Below are 22,017 nucleotides of genomic sequence, written 5' to 3'. Positions count from 1 at the left end.
TCGGTATTGGCCTCTGCGATGACGAAACCCCCGGTAAGCTAATCGCGCTATTCAAAGGCGAATGAATAGACTTTGTGCTCGTGACATTACGAGTAAACAGAGTAAACTGTGAGTTGAGACAGTCCTGCACTGTTTGTGCTACTTGGTATGTCACGAGCACACAGTCTATTCATTCGCCTTTGACTAGTGCGGGTAAGCTTCAGGTGTACATGAATATTCACCCTGCTGTAATGAATCAGAATAAAGGAAACCTCTGCAACTACATAGACTTATAGTAGTCAGGTGGCTAAGCGTAAAATATCAAGGTTACCGTTATACGGCGGACAAAAGCACAATTTTTGGCACAGGGCTTCCTAAGGGTCTATTAATCAATATTAGCCGAGGAGCCCTCCGGAATTTGTAATTGTTTTTATGTAAATCACAAAATATCAAGATGGCCGCCTACATAACAAAATATCACCTTTTAAACTTTATTCCATTTTTTTTTTTTTTTTTTTTTTTTGGGGGGGGGGAAGACCTCTGGTTGCAAGTTAAAATAATAGGAATACATACAATCATGAATCATCTGAATATCTAGATAAAACACAATTTTTAAGCAAACAAACAGTACTATCTCACAACATGGAGACTTAAGACCAGTGTAAAAGACACTTTCAATGAATTATAATTGTTTTCGAAGTATAGGGGATTGTTAAGTCTAATAAAAAACATACGGTGTACACAGTTTTACCACCTTTCTGGAAAGGAAAAGCACACTCTTTCCCGACAGCTGCTACGCCTATAATGTACCAGCCATAACTTTAAAGACGGTGCCAGATTGTATAAGTGTTATGTTTCCAGTCGATGGGTGCTCAGATGGGTGGAGCATTCAAAAAACCAAAAAACTCTCCTATTCTTTGAGAAGTCCCCACTCCTGCTATGATCAAGCATGCAATGGATGTTGAGAGACAAACTGTCAAATTTCTTAGTCCATGACAAATCCAGTTATTACTTTGACCAACCTGTGTTCACCCTGGCAAAGTCTGTACAGTAGAAATGACCAGATTCTCACTGCGAGAGTAAGCGTGTGCTAAATGTAGGTGGTCTGCTAACAGAAAGGCAATCTGGAAAATATTGGGGATGTCTCTGCTCGAAGTTACTAGCCGGACCGGACGACATTTTTCTAAGAGGTAGCATTATCTGGTGTGGTAGACTTGTATCTGAAGGCATCCCTCACATTAACTAGATAGGCAAGCCCACAATATCACTCTCTTGTCTCTGCACATCTCAATGAGTGAGGGTTTCATGCTCAGTGAGGGCCCCATAGTAAAGAGTCTGCCACAGCTTGACGAAACATTAACATGCAGAGGAGAAACCCTACTTTCATGATCATGAAACAAAAACCTCATTCTCATCTTCATCGGGGCTCACAGAAAGAATACTCCCCTCTTTCTGTATGTTGATTGTCTTGCAGGAACTCACACTGCTGTTCTTTGCCTTGAACCATGTAAACTACTCACGTATGATGCCTGCTGTCAGCATCAGAGATGAACTCCTTGCCTTATCAATGATAAGTTTGAGAAGTTTTTCACTTGGTCCTTTCCAAGACAACTCACAATTAATTCTTTGTGATCCCTATGATCAAGCTCATGAGCAGAAGAACAAGTTTGTGAAAGATTCAGGTGGAGCGTTTGGGCTCACAGAAAACCTGTTGTTTTTATTAGTGATGGATGCTCTCAGGACCAGATACTGGCTGCTGAAGCAACTTCAAGAAGAGGGTTTTCTCGAAGAGATATCCTGGAGAACTTCCAGCAGAATGATCAGGGCCTCCCAACAGAGGAGATCTCCCAGCCACAGATTGTCAGCGTCTCAAATGCCATCAGATGAATGGGCAATCCTCATTGGATTATTTCTCAGGTCGCATGTGCATATAGATGAATCAATGGTAGCCGAATTGTGCACTTGTGGGCTCGGATACAGTTAGAGAAAGATAACTTTGTCATGAATGTATATACATGATATGCGCAACTACTAATGTTCACGATCGGGGGATGATCGACCTCCCGCTCCACCACAAAACCAGAAGAAAACAATAAATAAATAAAATAAAACATTGATACAACTATAATAGTTGGTAATTTGCCGCTTTACAAACAGTTGTTGTTATTATTGTTATTTTGTTTAAACAAATATATTACATCCTGTAAATGGGGGGTATAATCTGTGTATGGTGAGCATTATGATTATGAAAGTAAAAACTGATAGGTCAGAAACCCCCTTTCTTCAGAATGTTTGGATCCGCCCCTAAGAGGGTGAGATTTGATCGGGTTGAACGGGGGGGGGGGGGGGGGGTGGATTGAAAGTTGAGTATCTGCGATATTTAAAAAGCGGAAAAAATGTTTCAGTACTCCTATATGTCCAACTACCTGTAAGTCACTTATTTAGCAACCACTCTGAGGTTTTTATGACTCCCAGGCCTCAAGAAAATTACATTTTGTCATATTTGGCGGCCATTTTGAAATTTTCTGATTTATGTAAAAAATTACAAAAATTCCGGAGGGCTCCTCGGCTAATATTAATTAATAGACCCTTAGGAAGCCCTGTGCCAAAAATGGTGCTTTTGTCCGCCGTGTAACGGTAATTTCGCTAAGCCACCTGACTATAGACGATGTGACCCATGTTTACATTTAAACCGCCCTCTGTTGACAAAACACTGTATACGTCATGTTTCGCCGGGCACTGAGTTGCGTAGTCATAGTAAGATTGCGTACACTTTCTAGCTGGTTGCCAAAACATAAAGGTTTTGCCCGGCGGTATGCGCGCGAATCGTGTTATGGTTTTCGTGTGACGTCAGAGGTCACATCGTCTATAGGGGGCTCCTGCGTCGTCCGACGCACGAGGTAGTCAACGCTCTCCAGGCAGATCGGTCAGCAGACTTCTCTGTCCTTCTCCATGTAGGCCTGATAAGAATTTGTGTTGTGTGAGGCTTTGTTGTGACGGTTCTGATTTAGCTGTTTCCTCTGGGCAACGAGCCCCCATGTGCGGTCACTGATCCATTCTTCCTTCAGAGGTTTCTGGTACCCAAGGATATTTTCGCCCGCTGTTCTCATTGCATCTCTGAGCTGGTCCCACCAATCAGTTGAACCTGGTGTGGGCTCTGCCAGAGCTTCAAAGCGATCCTGTATGGATATTTGGAATCTCTCCTTGATTTGGGGGGTTTTAAGCTTGGTTATGTCAAACTTCTTTGGTGGAGTTGTTGTCGTTTTCTTTTTCTTTTACAGCTTGATCTTAAGTGTTGCGATGGCCAGGTGGTGATCACTGCAGATGTCAGCTCCTCTATATAAGAAATAAAATGTTATTTTGTGGATATCCTCGTGTTGGAACATGGATGAACCAATCTTGAGATCATTCATAGAGCAGAACTGTATAATGAAGCGGTCTCTATTCTCTGTTCGCCTTCCATATGCATGAGGGCCGAGAACAATGTCATATCTTGCTCGATCTCCGCTTATCTGTGCGTTCATGTCCCTATGACGATTTTTAACGTGACGTGGGACCTGATCTACCAGGTCTCGCAGTTGTTGGTAGAAAACGTCCTTCTGTTCATCCTCATGGTCATTGGTAGGCGCATAGCACTGGATGATGGAGACTTTTGCATGTAGAGTCACAAACCTCGCTTTGATTAGTCACTCGTTTACTGGTACCCACTCAGCCAGTGCATTCTTGGCGACTCTATCAAGGATGACGGCGACACCTCCACGATGGAAGTTATATTGTGTCCCAGTTATATTCGCTCAGTCCAAGGATACTGATCTTGTAGTTATCCATTTCCTTTTTAACTTGAGCTAGTTTGGAAGGCTCAGACATTGTCCTTGCATTCCAGTATCCAATGCGGGTCGCACTCTTTGCAGTCAGAACCCGAGTTGTCGGGGCAGCAGCTTCCTTTCGGCTTTCACTCTGCTCGTCATAGAGTCTCCGGGTGAAGACGACTGTCCTTCCGGCCGCCAAGGATCCGCTGGGTTCCAACTGGGGAAAGCTTCCGCCCTGGTTGCCGGTGACTTCATCTTGGAAGTTCATTCGCCTAGTGATATCATGTTTCACAGCACCCCCTCCAGATCATTTAGCCCACCAGTTGAGATAGGGAACCGGGGTGTGGCGCATGCTTGGAGCCAGATGTGAGAGATTAGGAGATGGATGAGAACCAGTGTTTCTGTCCATTCTATACTAGAATGCAACTAAACAAAGGTACTACCAGAAAAACAAAGGTACTACCTCTACCCAGAGCCCCCTTACATGCTGCTACGTGGTACTCAAATGCATCAAAAGTATAAATAAAAAAATTAAAAAATGCGAACCCTATCATGATGCATATTTCAAGAATCTGGTTTTCAAAAACTAACCCAAGTATGTTTAGTGCAATCTAACAAACATTTTGATATTCAAATAATGGTTTTAGGGTGAATTATAGTCGATAATAGCTCATATCGACTTTGCACAAAAAAATTATTAAACCATGTTGTTTTATCATATTAGCCATTATCGGACGTACCATTATTATTCAAAACAAGGGGAAATGGCAACTGTAAAATTAAAATTCACCATGGTAAAAGTTTGTTCATGTGTTGGATGTCGCTATAGAGCAATTTCGCGCATACCTTTTTTAGCTGTTCCGATCCAGTCGGAACAGCTATTGTTTTCGTCGAGATTTTTATTATTTTTATTATTATTATTATTATTATTATTATTATTATTATTATTATTATTATTATTATTATTATTATTATTATTATTCTTTGTTTCCGCCTAAAACCCCATAGCGTTTGTACAGCGTTTTTGTTTAGGCCCCTACTCCTAACGTATTAGAATAAAATAGTTAAATCATATATCAAATTGAAGCTTAGAGCCTAAGCTTTACTCTAATAAAAAAGTGTAAAAATTCTTCATTAATTAACCACGTGGTCTTCATTTGAATTTTTAATTTGTAAACTTGATGCAGTCACTTTTATGTTATTGTGAAATACTCTCTTTGGTAATACAACACAGTTTGTACCTCTATGTGTTGTTGACTTCTTGAGAGGAGTCTATACTATTTTGTTTCCTACCCGCGTTCTGGACACATTACTCTGTACACGCACAACGTACGGAGGTTTGGGATTTTCGTTAGAACGTGCGTTAAATTTGTCCTTGTTTTTCTAACCGCGTTCTGGACCAATTACTCTGTGCATGGGTTTTCGTTAAAACGAACGTGCGTAATTAGATAGGGGTTTTTAACGACATCGACGTCGTCGTCAAAAAACCCCAAAGGCATCTAATACTACATTTCAACCATACTTAATAGTTATATTAATACTTAACAGTTCATATTTAGTAACAATGGTCGCAAAATCATGAAACGAGAATTATTTCGCCGAATCATAATCCCCTCTGTTGATGCACACATGTAAAAACCCACCATTTTTGCATCGTGCCCTTCTAGCCTAGTGGTCATCAGTCGCGACTACACACCAAAGGGTTGCGAGTTCGAATCTCCGTCCGATATCAAATTTTTTTTTTATCCCCCAAAACTAAAAATATATTTCTTTTTGTAATATTTAAGTTTGATTCTTATCTCTATATCGATTAGTGTTGCCTTTTCTTTTTCTCAATTGTAAGCCCAACATAACCTGTGTGCATGCATGACATGATATGATGTTTAAAAACACAGTAAGCGAAAAATGGTGATCATAAGCGCAGAGTTTGGTGGTTAAGAGTTCTGTGAAGTCAACTTGTACTAGATCAAACATCAAACCACCGACCAATTTTTTTTTTAATTCGTAATTAATTAACCACGTAACCCATATTTGCATATTTAATTGGGAACTCTTTGTAGCACCATATCTCAAGAATTACACGGCCGTTTAACAGACTGCTTGTAGATATAGACTCCTTGGGGATTGGAGTAACTGATTCTAATAAGAGATGTTTCAGTCCATTAAAATCAATCAAAGTACGTCTATAATTAACGATTAATTAAAAATCTTGGCATCATGGGTTCAACGTAGTACCTCATAAACTGGATGCAGTCACATTCAACGCATTGCAATAGCTTCTCCAAGTTTAAGGCAATACAAAATTGAGATTTTGCAAAAGGCATTGGATTGGGGTAAGTTGCATACCATCGTGTACCTTATGAAATTTATTAGTACGAAAAATACAATTTTAAGACTGTGACGTCATCACATGTTAATTTATGCTTATTAGAAGCTTTAAAGAGTATTTCTTTGCAGCACTATATCTCAAGAAGTGTACGGCCGATTTCAAAGTTTTTTTTCAGTATTAGACTCATTAGGCATAGGAGATTTGCCTCCGGTAACCGTGACCCCGATTTGACCTCTACTTCCGGGTAAACCGGAAGTGGGACCATATCTGAAGAGTTACACAACCGATTTAATTTTCTCTTTAGTTATAGACTCCTAAGGCATTAAATTTTGTTGGGGAAAATCCGTGACCCCATTTTGACCTCTTCTTTTGGGTAAACTGGAAGTGGGACCATTTCTCAAGAACTACACAACTGATTTTCAAACTTTTTTCAGTTATAGACTATTTAGGCATTAAATATTAACTTGGAAAACTAAGACCCCCATGTTGACCTTTATTTCCGGGTCAACCGGAAGTTGAACCTAATCTCAAAAACAACCCAACCGATTTTCAGACTTTTTTTCAATTATGGGCTCCTTTGGCATTGGACAATCGTATCGGTTAGGTATGACCGCATGTTGACCTTTATTTCCGGGTCAACCGGAAGTGGGACCTTATCTCAAGAACTGCACAATCAATGTTCAAGTTCTTTTCAGTTATAGACCCTTTGAGCTCTAAAGATTGAACTTGGATTACCTAGACCCCAAATTGACCTTTACTTCCGGGTCAACTGGAAGTGGGACCATATCTCAAGAACCATGCAACCGATCTTCAGTTTCTTTTCAATTATAGACCCCTTGAACATTAAAAATTAAAAACGGAACAGCTCTGTGTTTGTTCACAAACACTTGAAGTCTAGTTATTATTATTATTATTATTCTTTGTTTCCGCCTCAAACCCCATAGCGTTTGTACAGCGTTTTTGTTTAGGCCCCTACTCCTAAAGTATTAGAATAAAATAGTTAAATCATATATCAAATTGAAGCTTAGAGCCTAAGCTTTATTCTAATACAAAAGTGTAAAAATTCTTCATTAATTAACCACGTGGTCTTCATTTGAATTTTTAATTTGTAAACTTGATGCAGTCACTTTCATGTTATTGCGAAGTATTCTCTTTGGTAAATGCCGTACAGTATGTACCTATCATGAGTTGTGACTTCTTGAGATGAGTCTACGCGTTTGCACATAACTGGATGCAGTCGCTTCCAAACGATCTCTGTGGTAAATGCGATTCCGTATGTACCTATCATGAGTTGTGGCTTCTTGAGAGGAGTCTACTCAAGTCTCTTTTTCTTGTTTTTCTACATACGTTCTGGACCACAGCGCAGTGTCTGTTTCTTGACTTCCTAACCGAGTTCTGGACGTACACAAAGGCATAGGGTTTTCGTTTAGCGAACGTGCGTATATAGATAGGGGTACGTTTTTGACGACGACGACATACCATGGTGTCCACAGAATTACACTAAACTTAAAACAGTTTGAAGATAATGATAGTTGAAAGCTTCCCTTAAAATATTACTTGCTGTGGTGTTGTATTTTTTGAGAAATTAGTGAAAAAAAACTGTCAAAATGTATGACTGGGACCGAGTTGGTTTGGGACCGAGTTGACCGGGTTCGTTTTTGAGAAATGAGTGAAAAAACTGTCAACGTATGACTGGGACCGAGTTAGTTTGGGACCGAGTTGACCGGGTTCGTTTCAGGCGACGAGCGTGGACGACAAAAATAGAACGCCTGGGATTTGGAATCTTTTACGGGTGAAGTCGGGGACCATAACCGTAAACTAGTTCAAGTATTTCGCTTTCTTTTCGGAAATTATACCATGACATACAAAAACTCTTTGGCAGGAATACAAAAGCAGCGATTTTATTATTCTGACGTTTCTCTTGTGGTTGAGTGGGTCACTTGTGTAGAGCTGCTTATAATAATTAGGCAAAACATTTTGCTTTATAAAAATGCAGAAATTGAGCCGAATAGTGGCTAAATAGAGCTACTTATTATAATCAATAGGCAAATTATTTTGCTTTAAAAAATTGCAGATGAGCAGAATACCTTGAATCACAACTTGTACTTGTATTTGCTGTGTTTAGCTGCTTTTTGTGTTTAAAAAGCTTTAGTGTAGTTTGGTCTTGGGCCATTGCAATGGCTAAGAATCGCAGCGCTTATGTAATCATGGAATTGTGCTTACGCTAAGCGTATTTAACAGCTTAGCAAGGAATGCATTCTTGAGCGTCACAGTTCCCAATAAAAAAACGCTACATTGACTAATTGTGCTCAACTCCTGCAAAACTTTCGCTGCGAAAACAACAGTGACTCAAAAATTTGATTTGCATTCGCAGGATAATACCCGTGGTTTACTTACGTGCAAAAGTAGGCCGGGGCGACTAGTGTGCTTTAGTGTTAAAGTCGCGACTACAAATTATTGTTTGAGTCACGACTACAAATTATTATTTGAGTCGCGACTACTATTTTTCTCTACTCTGTTATAATCGTGCTCAAACGTTGACCCGACTACCTGTCTGGTGAAACACTTAGTTGTGTTGCTTCTTACTATTCGCAACATATAATATAACGTGCGCTTGCAACACTTTGCGGCACAAGTCTTGAGAATCCGTAATTTATCTCGACAAGTGTCGTAGTTGGGTTTAAGGTGCGACTAGTCCAGTTAGTAAATTTCACTAGTCACCCAGGCCTATCATGATGGGAACTTGCTTGTTAAGGTTTTATCGCGAATCGCAAAATTTCAAGAGAGGGCACTGTTGAACCCACACAAAGGTATAGGCATTGCGAGCGCGAGTCGTAGAAACTGGTAGATACCGCCCCATATTCCTTCCCAAAATGCATTGCGGTTCTGAATCGCGATAAACCTTATGAAAAATCTTGTGCGAATGGGCCCAATGTAGTGCTGTGCTCTGGAAGCAAAGATTTAGTGCTTAGAAGAAGCAGTGAATTCTGCGCTTACGTCAAGCGAAATACACTGCTTAGCAGGGATTTCTTTTGTTTGTGTGCTTCCAAGCTCGCACATTTTATTCCGCGCATGCACATTTAGCAGAAAATGGTGATCGTAGGTGCAGAGTTTGGTGGTTACGAGTTCAGTAAAATCCACTCGAACTAGATCAAACATCAAACCACCAACCAAATACAAGGATTTTATCATTAAGTAGTTTGTCACATGGCAATGGACTCTAAAGATACTGGCATGAACTCAAGAAACCAACCAAATCAAACAATCCTGAGTCAATTGCAAGTTTTTACATTATTCAACTAGGGACCACTCATCTTATATACCGCCCTCTATTGACAGTGAAAATCCTTGCAGCACCATATCTCAAGAAGTGCAGGACCAATTTTTACACTGTCTGTAGTGAAGACTCCTTGGGGCATGGACATTAATTTTGAAAAACTGTGACCTCAAGTTGACCTCTACTTCCGGGCTAACCGTAAGTGGGACCATATCTCAAGAGTTACACAACCGATTTAAAAAAAATTCTTCAGTTATAGACTCCTTATGTCTTAAAACTTGTTGGGAAAAACCGTGACCTCATTTTGACCTCTCCTTCAGTGTCAACTGGAAGTGGGACCATATCTCAAGTACCATTGAACCGATTTTCAAACTTTTTTCAGTTTAAGACCCCTTGGGCATCGGAGATTAGCCTTAGGTTACCGTGACCCCATGTCGACCTCTACTTTCGGGTCAACCGGAAGTGGCACCATAACTCAAGACACTATTCAACTATTTTTTTAAGAGTGATTACCTAACCCTAACCCTAGGACGCATCGATTCAGCAGGGTGCGGGCGCCACTTGACGGAAAACATTGTGGCGCCCAGCGAATCAACGATCATTATAGTATAGAGGAGAAATAATTTTCTCCTGAACCACATAAAATAGTTGGGTTTGTGCTGTGTCTTATATACCGAGACCAGTCTCGAGACGAAGAACACTGCCAAACAGGAAACTCTCAAAGTAACATAAATGATGTATCCTGCTGATGAGGGAATGTCATAGATTAATGATCTCAAGAACTACACAACCGATTTTTAATTTCTTTACAATTGTAGACCCATCGAGCACGAAAGATTGAACTTTGGTTACCGTGACCCAAATTGACCTTTACCTCCTGGTCAACCGGAAGTGGGACCATATCTCAAGAACTAAGCAACCAATTTTCAATTTCTTTTCATTTATAGCCCCTTTCAGCATTGAAGATTGAACTCTCATTACCGTGACCCCATGTTGAACTTTATTTCTGGGTCAACCGGAAGTGGGACCATACCTCAAGCACAACACAACCGATTTTTCCATTTAGTTCCAGTTTAAGACCCATTGATCATTAAAGATTAAACTTGGATGACCATGACCCAAGTTGACCTTTACATCCGGGTCAACCGGAAGTAGAACCATATCTTAAGAACTGCACAACCAATGTTCAAGTTCTTTTCAGTTATATACCCTTTGAACCCTAAAGATTGAACTTGGATTACCTTTACCTCAAATTGACCTTTACTTCCGGGTCAACCGGAAGTGGGACCATATCTCAAGAACCATGCAACCGATCATCAGTTTCTTTTCAATTAAAGACCCCTTGAACATTGAAAATTAAAAACGGAACAGCTGTGTGTTTGTTCACAAACACTAGATGTCTAGTTTATTATAGGTTTTCTTGGTCAATTTCGGAAAATGAGCAGCCAATTTAACCACCAGCCTATTCTATTTCGCACGAAATCGAATGCAACCAAAAAAGGGTCATTCGATTTCATTTTAAGACTAGTCAAATCTACTTCTACGTCATTCGATTTAACAAAATAATCATTCAATTTAACAATTCGTCGAAGCTGCATTCAAATTCGCAGGAGTGTTTTTGAGGCGTGTGTTTAGTCATTCAATTTCATTTGTAGGCAGTCAATTCTGATATCTGTGCAGTCTTTAAAACGCTTGGTTAACTTGTTGTTTACTTATACGAATGTTAAAGGCATGCGGTTAATTTGTTGGCACTCTTGAACATAATATGCCAAGATGTCTGGCCCGCCAACAGATGGTTGGTGAATATTTACAAAAACCAACAACTGGAAAAACATTAAAAAAAAAAAAATTCAAACACATTCAAATGTCAGGTCTTGGTCAGTTAATCATTGAAGGTCTCCCGAAAAAATAAGATGAAAACAACCCTTATGGGGCCCAAGGTAAAGTCTACTGGAAACATAAAATAAAGAAAATAAGGTTCGCTCAATTTAAAAGTGAAGGTACGAAACGGTTTGCCTTATACAGTTTATCTGTTTTTTCGTATTTCTTTAGTCGTACTTATTTGAAACTTCGGTGAGCGAAATTGATTGCCTCTTTACGAAATTGAAAATTATTAAATCAGCAAAATCTCTAGTCGAACCAGCTTTGCTAACTTGAATGATGATTGTGTGTCATGAAAAAGAATGAGTGTGCTAGGAACTTGAATGCCTCAAAACGAAATTGAATTACCGAATTCTGAATTTGAAACGCAGTAAAAACCGGAAAGGCAAAATAACTTTAATTCGAACGCATGACAATTAAATTGGCTGCTCATTTGCAGAATTTGACCGAGAAAACCTATATTATTGGTTTATTTGTCCAAAAATATGTTTACAAGACACTGGCAATAAAATAAACTGAATTGCGTTTTTTAATTTACATTTTTCCAGTTAATACAATAACATGTTGTAATTAATACAATAACATGTTGTAGGGGAACAGTTCCATGATCGTTAAGTGTATGATGAAGTAGACTATCGCACGGGCAGCCCCCATATTTTTTCCAGCACTGGAATCGGTCTTTTTGCGTGCGCACTTTGCACTTTTTGCTGTGCCTTGGTGCAAAGAACAGCTCAGGCTGAGGACATGCTATCATTATTTGGGTCACTGACTGATGGTAATTGTATGGGAACCATAGGAATAATTAGGCAGGACTGTGAAAAGGTGTTTTCAAATGTATATGGGAAGGGTGCAATTAGTACACGCCTATGAGAAGTAAAACATTAGTAGCTCAAAAACCAGCTGACATTTATGAAGCATGTATCGCAAAACTGTGTTTATATATCGCAAAACTGTGTTGAAATAAACATGGCATATTTTTTTTTTTTTCATCTTGTAATAACAGTGTAGAATTATAACAAAGTGTGACACCACACTTTGCTTAGCAAATAAGTTTGATACACAGTTAAGATCAATCTGAGTGCTTTGTGAAATTGGCCACAGCATGGAACTCTAGCGGGACCCGCGCCTGAAGGAACACGTTGCCCTGGATCGGACGAGTTAGTCTATAAAAAGCGTTTGAAACCGTTTTTTATAAAATGCATATAGTTGGAAAGATGTTTTAAAAGTAAAATACAATGATCCACACAAGTTTGGCTCGAAATTGCGTGATTTTCCTTTTTACTGTGCGAACTAACACGGTCGGCCATTTATGGGAGTCAAAAATTCGACCATAACTGGCCGACCGTGTTAAGCGGCGGTCCCAACCCGCCGTACGTGCAAGTGCGTGCTGTCTACGTGCAAAAACGTTGGCAAGATTTGGGGATCCGTACGTGCCGAGTACCGCCTCAGTACGGATTTGGGAGCACGCAGACACGACGTAGCACTTTTAGTGCATGAGGAACTTTCTCTGCGTCACCCGTACGGATTCACCCCAGTACAATTTGAGTTCAAGCTGCTCCTGTTTTTGTGTGGTAGGATTTTTGGAGTAGATTGTGTGCAAACTTTATTTCAACCCTTAAAAATGTGTACTTTCACCCACTAATATGTATTTCTGCACACAGGTGTTACTAAAATGTTAGCAAGGTCTGATCATGAGATGGTTGTTGATGGAATCAAGATTCCCCTAGAAGTGCAAGGCTGCCCAGCACCACTCCCTGGTACTTCAGAGTCTGCATCTTCAGAGGTACCTACAGATTATGTTGATCTTAAAAGGATTTGGTAACTTTTTCTATGATTCAAAACACAGATTTACTATTAAAAAAAAATTATAAATTGAATTCTGCGAACATAATTTTTGTCTCATCAGAGACAAAATATTTATCTTGACGGCCAATTTATCAACTCTCCTGAAAACAGTGTTCTGTGACTTTCACTTATCACTCAAACACTTGACGACCAATAAATCTGAAACTTCTACAGGTAAATTATATTACATACATCTTCATTCACAGTGAGTATTGATTCACATGCCATGGCCAAAAACTTGATCTTCTAAGGTACCAAACCTTTTAACTCTCAGGTTTGTATCGGTTAAGTGGGTGTATCGTTAACTGGAGTTTACCCCGGTTTTATAGTTGTACATCAAGGTTTAAACCAGGATTTGGTTAAAGGGTGTAAAAACATTGCTGGAAACTTACAAACTGGCTGTCTAAATTGTTTACCTCCAATACATTACACATAGAGGCCGGATAAGAAAATATCCACTTGGAATGCCAGAGGCATAATATTCGTGTTTTCACCATATTATATGATAAGTAATAATAATAGGTAATATTAATAAATACCTTGGACGGTTTCAAGTCTCTGATTGGTGTGGGAGTGTTAACGGTGGTATAAAGACCGGCTTTGGAAAATAGCGAATAAGTGGCCACTAAATCAGCATACATTGTGTAAACCTTGCGCGTTGCACTGTATCGCACGCTTATTTATATCCCTGTTAGTTTCATTGCAACTTCGCGCACTTCGCGTACGCGTGCTGAAAATGTATCAATTTTGAGTGCGCGCGTGTTACATGTGCGCGCGTATAAACTGACCACGCCGAGCTCTAGCGCGCGTTTTAATGCACAAGGAACAGCTATCGTCCAATCATTTGCCTCCTTTGACCCCAGTGAAGGCGCTGAAAAGATCATTATTTCAAAGAGTCACTGGTCTCAAAGATCAGTAATGTGATTAACGCACGAAAGAGATGGGAACCATCAAAAGCTCGAATATGGCCCCTGAACCTGTCTGGAAGTGCCGCCGAGAGAAAAGTTACAAAATTTGGACAATTTTAGCCGTTTAATTCGCTAAAAAAGGTATTTATTAAAGGGAATAACAGTGTTCGTACCCGGTCTTTGGTTGGTGGCTGGCTCTGATAACGGACCTCGCCTCCGGCTCGGTCCGTTAACAGCGCCAGCCACCAACCCGGTCATTACCACGCAGTGAAGACCGGGTACTCGCACTGTTATTCCCTAAATAAATTATAACAATAATTGTATTATAACAATAACTGTATTTTGTCTTGGGGATAACTAATAATTGCGATTAAGTAGCTTGTATGTAGCTTAAGACATTCCGGCAGGGCTAACAACTAGACCCAGGTATTAAAGTTTACTAGAAAGTCTGGCACCACTGGCCATAGGCTTGGGTAACAAAGGTACACTATAGACAGGCTGGCTGGAATGGCCATAAACACAGGGACTAAAGGTGCACTACAGTTCTGATACATGTAGGTCTGGCCATAGACAAGGGTGTTATGTGCACTGGACAGTCCGACAGGGCTTGCAACAGACCCTGATAGAAAAGGTGCACTTGATACAGTCTGGTAGGTTTGGTGGCCACATGACATGGGTACTTAATGTGCACTCTAGACATCAGTCGTGTGTGCGGCACCATAATGTATGCGATAATGGCTATAGTCTGGAGGGATTGCGCAATAGACCATGGCTACTAAAGGTGCAATAGAAAGTGTGGCTACAGGCTGGATAAGGTGTGCCATAAGACTCGGGTACAAAAGGCGCACTATACACAGTCTTCATCCAGGGACTGGCCAACAGACTCACATCATAGTCAGATACAAAATGTGCACTGGAGAGTCTAGCAGGGACTGCCATAAAACATAGTTAGGTACTAGTGCACTACAGAGAGTCTGAGAGCCATAGACTCGGGTACTAAAGGTGCACTAGGCAGTCTGGCAGGACTGTGCTGGCCAACAACTAGGGTACCAAAATGTGCAATTGACAGCCTTGTAGGTTTGATAGCACAAAGACTTGGGTTCTAAAGTGCAATAGACAGTCCCTCCAACACCAGAGATGCCAAGTCCAGAGGCCAGCTATGCGTGAGATTTTTTAAAGCTCACCACCAACCCCCCCCCTCCCCCTGATGATTCTGATAAACTGTGCAAACATTGCAGATTGCGTTTGTTGTACACTCGAGCGCGATTTGGCAATGCATTGTCGTTAACTTGTATTTTTTTCCCGGTCTGGCCCCAATGCGTTAGAAAATGGCTGATGTGCGTGTGAGAGTGAGACAAAGCCCAAATGCGTGAGTCTCACGCCTAATGCGTGAGACTTGGTAGGTCTTGACGTGGGTACTCTAAAGGTGCACAGACTCAGGTGCAAAAGGTGAACTACATGTATACAGTATAGCGGGGACTGGCCAACAGACTCGGGTACTAAAGGTACATCAGATAGTCTTGCTAGGCCTGCCAAAGATCGGTTACTAAAGGTGCACTCGACAGTCTGGCAGGACTGATGGCCATAGATTTGGGGTACCAAAGGTAGCTAGACAGTCTGGCAGGGCTGTACAGTCGTGCGGGACTCGCCTTGGACTCAGGTACTAATAGTTCACTAAGCTAAGCTTGAGGGACTGTCCAACAGACAGTAGACTCAGTTGTACAACAGTCTAGTGTGTATAAGGGTATTAACGGTGCACCAGATAGTCTGGCAGGGTTTGCCAAAAGACTCCGATACTAAAGGTGCACTAGACGGTATGGCGGTACTGGCCGTTTAGACTAGGGGACCAACAGTTCACTTGACAGTCTTGCGGGACTGGCCTTGGATTCAGGTACTAATAGTGCTAACAGGTACTAAAAGTTCGCCCTATTTTTAACTTTTTTTGACATATTCAAGTTTGATTTGGCATCCTTCTTGAGATCATTCAACATCCACTATGATGTCCCCATACTGGTCAAACTCCGAATTGCTACACTTGAGTCTTCAAGGAGAATTTCCAAGATGTTTGTAACTCGTGTTGGTCTTCAAACTGTAAGGGTTATGCTATTGTGGCTTTGCTATAGCTACTGCACTGGCTACCCTACCAATTGCATGACAATGACTCATTACAATGACAATGGATTCGCTTCAAACATTTTGAATGGAAGTGCTTTTGCTGATCAACTCACAATAAATAACCGTAAACAGTATACAAAGAGTGAGCTACTTGCACTGAACCATGGCAAAACAACACGGCTTCCGTTGGATGTTACCAATAATCTTAAAACCTTGGGTATATTTCACTACCGAAGTCGTCGAGGTGGACGTCATATCCACCGTGAACCTCATTCTGTCCCCCCAACAATGACAAACTTCACGTTGCACATTGGAACGCTCACTCAATCTTCAACAAGACCTTGTTGCTATGCGACTACACGCTGAGCCATGACATCGATATTATGTTCCTTACTGAGACTTGGCTTAGCATAGATGATCATGTGGTGATGAATGAGATAACTCTACCCGACCAGACGACAAGCATGGGGGCATTGGAATACTCTACAAAACTCAACTTAACCTAAAACTGATTTCCGACATTCATTTTGAAACCAGCACATTCGAGTATGCTATCGTGTCTAATGTAAATCACAGTTTGCACTTCGCCGCTATATACAGGCCACCACCCTCCGTAAAAAATCAACTGAGAGTGTCGACATTTCTGACTGACTTCGAAAACTTTGCTGATTGTCTGAATGTTTTGCCCGGGCAACTTTTGCTGCACGGTGATTTCAACCTCCATGCAGACTGTCCCGAGAAACCGGATGTCGCCCGGATGTCTGTCATTCTCTCAGCTTCAAGACTGCAACAACATGTTACTGAACCTACGCATGCACAGGGACACACTCTAGATTGGTTGGTAACCAGAACCGACGAAGATGGGTTACTGATAAATCACAAGATTGACATGAACGAAATGTCAGATCATGCTGTGGTTTCTTGTAAACTTAATCTCACTAAACCGAACGTGGTGATCACTTCATCTTCATCCCGCAACTACGGAAAGTTAGATCTCACAACATTTGCAAACGATCTCTCGGATCAACTTCAGCACGTGTGTCATGATGGAACTGTTGACAAATTCTTGAACGATATTGATAACGCCGTCATCACAGTTCTTGACATACATGTACCCACGTCATCCTGCTCTAAACCCAAGCGCCACAGACCTAAGTGGTATAACAAATCAATCGACGACGCAAGACGCGAGCGTCGCAGAGCTGAACGCAAATGGCGTAAGTCAGGATCTCAAAACGACAAGTTTGCCTTTGATGCTGCCAAGCGCACCTTCTCTGAAACTCTTGCGTCTGTTAAATGCAGTTACTACAAGGAATCCTTGACTAATGCAAACCCTAATGTCATCTTCCGTACCGTCAATGAATTAATTGGCAGCATCCCACAAGAACCTACCGTTTCAATATCACCAACCGCGCTGGCCAATCAATTTAGTCAACACTTTACGGAGAAGGTAAAGAACATTCGTTTGTTTATTGCTGATCAACACGTCGATCAGCAATTGTCGGTTACCTTGCCGTCTTCAGATTGCCAGTTGTCGGATTTTTATCCTGTTACTTCGGAAAAACTCTTGAAGATTGTTCAGCGATCCACCAACAAATCATGCCAGCTGGATCCAATTCCCACATCAGTACTCAAGCGTCACATTATGACATTCCTTCCCAAGCTGACTGAGATTGTTAATGCATCCCTACAGTCAGGTGTCTTTCCAAAGAGTCTGGGGGATGCAATAGTAACACCAATCTTGAAAAAGCCTTCAATGGATAAAGAAGAACACAAGAACTATCGCCCAGTTTCCAACATCCGCTACCTGTCCAAAGTCATTGAAACGGTAGTCTGCTCCCAACTCACTCAATACCTGGACGACCACAAGCTACTCGACCCATTGCAGTCAGCATACAGAGTTGGTCACAGCACCGAGACAGCTCTTCTCAGGGTACACAACGACATCCTCCGCATAATGGACGGCAGCAGAGCCGTTTTCTTAGTAATGCTCGACCTCTCTGCTGCTTTTGATACCCTTGACCACGATATCCTACTACAACGCTTTCATGATCGTTTCGGGATCACTGGAACTCCTCTTCAGTGGTTCTTGTCCTACTTTACAAGAAGAACACATTGGGTCCATGCCGCAGGTGCCAACTCTGATGTCCATCACCTTGAGTTTGGTGTCCCTCAAGGTTCTGTTATCGGTCGACGTGCATTCACCATGTACGTTACTCCTATCGGGGACATCCTTCATCGGCATGGAGTCAACTACCACATGTATGCTGATGACATTCAAATTTACCTAGGTTTTGATCCTACCATCCAGTGTGATGCCGAGGGCTGCTTGTTTAGGCTATCCAACTGTATCCAGGATGTCCAAACCTGGATGCTCGCAAACAAACTCATGCTGAATGAAAACAAAACAGAGTTTTTCATAGCATCGTCACCATATCACTACAAACGTCTTGAGATACTAACCCTCACCATAGGAAACGCAACCACCAATCCTGTCTCATCCGTTCGGAACCTGGGAGTAACTTTTGACTACTCCATGTCAATGAGTCAACATGTCACTGGTCTCTGCAGGTCCGTTAACTATCACATACGCAACATCACAATAATACGCAAATACCTGGATTATGACACCTGTCATTCTGTTGTTCGTGCACTGGTACTCTCACGCCTCGACTACTGCAACTCCTTTCTCACTGGACTGAAGCAACACGATCTCAACCGCTTACAAAAACTCCAAAACAAGGCCGCTCGACTGATCCATAAGAAGCCAAAGTATTCCCATGCCACACCTCTGCTCACGGATCTCCATTGGCTTCCGGTCGACCGGCGGATCAATTTTAAGACGGCACTGAACATGTTCAAAACTGTATCCAATACTTTCCCATCCTACATTTCAGACACACTAGATCTCAGCAAACCCAAACGTGAAGGTCTTCGATCTCAATCCAATCTAGTAGTACCTCGATCCTCAAGGAAGTTTGGAGACCGTGCATTCTCCATCGCTGGTCCCCGCAACTGGAACTCACTCCCAACAAGCATCCGGAACGCTTCTTCTGTAAAACAGTTTAAAGGACTTTTAAAAACACATCTGTTTAATCGTTCCATCTAATGTGTTTTTGATTCAAGTCATTTTCTCTTTTGGGTTTTTGGTTGCATTATCCCTTGCGCTTTGCATCCTTTGGAAAAGTCGCTTTATAAATTCGGTTATTATTATTATTATAAACAGACTTAAGTGAGCTAGATAGTTTGGTGCACTACAGTCTAGCTGGGCTGGTCTTATATTATGGTTCTAAAGGTGCACTACATACCAGTCTGACAGAACTGGTGCATAAAGATGCATAAGACAGTCCGACTGCAACGGCCATCAAGTACACAACAAACTAAGATACTAAAGGTGCACTAGTCAGTCTGGCTGAACTAGAATAGACTCAGGTGATAAAGGTGCACTAAACAGTCTAAGGTGACTGATCATTGACTACTATTTTACTAGCTAGGCAATAGACAGTCTGGAGAGACTGACCAACAGAATCAGGTACCAAAGGTGCATTAGACAGTTTGGTAAAGCTGTCCATATAGACTGGCATACTAAAGCTGCATTAGACGGTTTAGCAGGGCTTGCCATAATCTTAGGTACTAAAAGTGCTTAAATAGGACAGCTTGATAGGACTGGCCATTTAATAAAGGGGGATTAGACATGCAGGTGTCTGATGTAACTTGTCTTAGACTTGAGTACTAAAAGTACACTTGATAGTCTGGTGAGGCCGGCCTTTGAATCGGGTGGGTGCACTAGGCAGTCTGGCGAGGTTGAAAACAGAATAAGATTCTAAAGGTGCTAAAACAACAGGAGGTCGGTATCAGGTGGTGCCAACCAGATAGCATGAGCAAGAACAGCTTAATCTATAACATATTAAACACTACAACTTCTGGTCTATTCTGAGGTTCCTCTCAATTATTTTGAGGGAAACACCTGGGTGCAATTTTATAAATGAAATTGGCCCTTTATATATGTAAACTGGTGTCATGTGTTTTCAGTAGGATAACAGGAAAATTGTTCACAATCAAAAACTAAATATATTTAGTATTATTATTACGCTGCATCTAAACTATACTGATATGCCATTTACTGACAGGAAAACTTGCAAGATGACCCACAGGAAGATGAACCAGAGGAAGATGAGCAACTGATTGTAGTGACTGGTTTGGAGCAATCAACAGATCTAGAGTTACTGAAGCTCTATTTTGAGAGTCCACGTAAATCTGGAGGGGATGAAATAGAAACAATAGAGAGAGAACCTAAGACTGGTGCCATCAGCATTACCTTCAAGGACCAATCAGGTTATAGTGTTATCATGTTAATCATGAATGCTTTTCACGTAGAGATAAATAAAAAACGCATTGCAGCCCATTCAGTTTATAAGTTTCATTATTTTTTGTCTGTTATCAATAATTTTCTTCCAGTTAGTTCTACAGTGGCTGAGAGAAAGCACAAGCTTTTAGGCGCCACACTGGATGTCAAACTGATCACCAAGAAGAAACGTCGTCCACTTCCAATCAATACACGATGTCTGTTTCTAGACGGGATACCAGATGGCTGCTCCTCTGTGCATGTGAAGCTCTTTATTGAGAATAGAGCATCCATGGATGAGGAACCCACAATCCAATATGGAGAGAAGCCTGGAACAGCTATATGTACATTCTCATGTGATATCCCAGGTATAATGGTTCTTTTCCCAACAAATTTGTCCAACTTCATCTGTAAAATAACTTCCGTACTTTCGACAAAATTGGATTCACCTTTGGAGGTATTTAAAACTAGGTTTTCATTCCACAGCTGCCACATAAGAAGCTTTTGAATCACTATAGTATACACAATGAACTGAGAATACAGTAGGAATCGTAGGAAATGTAAGAATATAACTCTTAAGTTCTTGTATATTAGTGCTTTACGAAGCACAGAAGGCTTCTCTAATTGCTAGATATTTTAACCTCAGCTGAAACTAGCTATCTTATGTAATTTTTCAATGTATTTTGTTATACGCAGACCTGGAGCATGTTATCAGAAACATTTCTCAGAGAAAACTTCGAGGTGCTTCATTGAGGGCAGAGAAAGTTCAACATTCTGATGCCATCTTAGTCCAAGGTAAGATTGTTATTTGTATATTTTACACATTGTAGCATGCGGTGTTGCTTGGCATTGATGCTTTGCTCACATCCAAAATCTCGGCTTACAACAAGAGTATAAATGCTGTCTTTTTTTAAAACGATTTTGACAACAACCTACTCCTACGCTATGATCCTACAGCCATTGGACATTTTCTGAACAAAGCAAAAATTAAAAGTTCACAGATTTACAAATAACTTACAGGGTTTACAGAAAGTAATGGTGAAAGACTTCCCTATAAATATATTTCCATGTAATGCTTTATTTTTTGAGAAAACATTAAAACAATTATCACTTCTCGATATCGAGAATAACGAATATATTTTAAACACAATGTCATGACACGGCGCAACGTGCGGAAACAAGGGTGGGTTTTCTCGTTATTTTCTCGCGACTCTGATGACCGATGGAGCCTAAATTTTCACAGGTTTGTTATTTTATATATAAGTTGTGATACACGAAGTGTGGGCCTTTGGACAATACTGTTTACCGATGTTGTGCGATTGCTTTAACTAAAGGCTAAGCCTGAAAGTTTATCCTTTAAAAGGCAAAGGCCATATCAATCTTTCAAAGGGCGCTGTCATTGGAGAATCTCAAAATCGGAAACATTTAAATTTAAATATGAAACATTTAATAGGGGCCCGTCAAGCCCAGGTGAACCGTGAGGGCCTGGTGTAATTGAGCCATGTTGATTAAACCACGCAATGTCTGCT

At 40.9% G+C, this 22,017-nt stretch overlaps 1 protein-coding gene across 1 annotated transcript in view; it reads left to right on the top strand.

Moving 5' to 3' along the window:
* LOC139941240 (uncharacterized) overlaps positions 1-22,017 on the top strand; it is a 63,628-nt gene that overhangs the window by 20,437 nt on the left and 21,174 nt on the right. The window contains exons 2-5 of the mRNA XM_071937718.1: positions 12,937-13,058; positions 20,274-20,478; positions 20,602-20,856; positions 21,185-21,283. Of these exons, the coding sequence (XP_071793819.1) occupies positions 12,937-13,058; positions 20,274-20,478; positions 20,602-20,856; positions 21,185-21,283 (681 nt within the window). The remainder of the gene's footprint in view (positions 1-12,936; positions 13,059-20,273; positions 20,479-20,601; positions 20,857-21,184; positions 21,284-22,017) is intronic.

This window comes from Asterias amurensis, chromosome 8 (assembly GCF_032118995.1).
Source record: "Asterias amurensis chromosome 8, ASM3211899v1".
In the NCBI taxonomy this organism is placed as follows: domain Eukaryota; kingdom Metazoa; phylum Echinodermata; class Asteroidea; order Forcipulatida; family Asteriidae; genus Asterias; species Asterias amurensis.
Note: the sequence above shows the minus strand (reverse complement) of the source record. Positions and strands in the feature narration are given on the sequence as shown.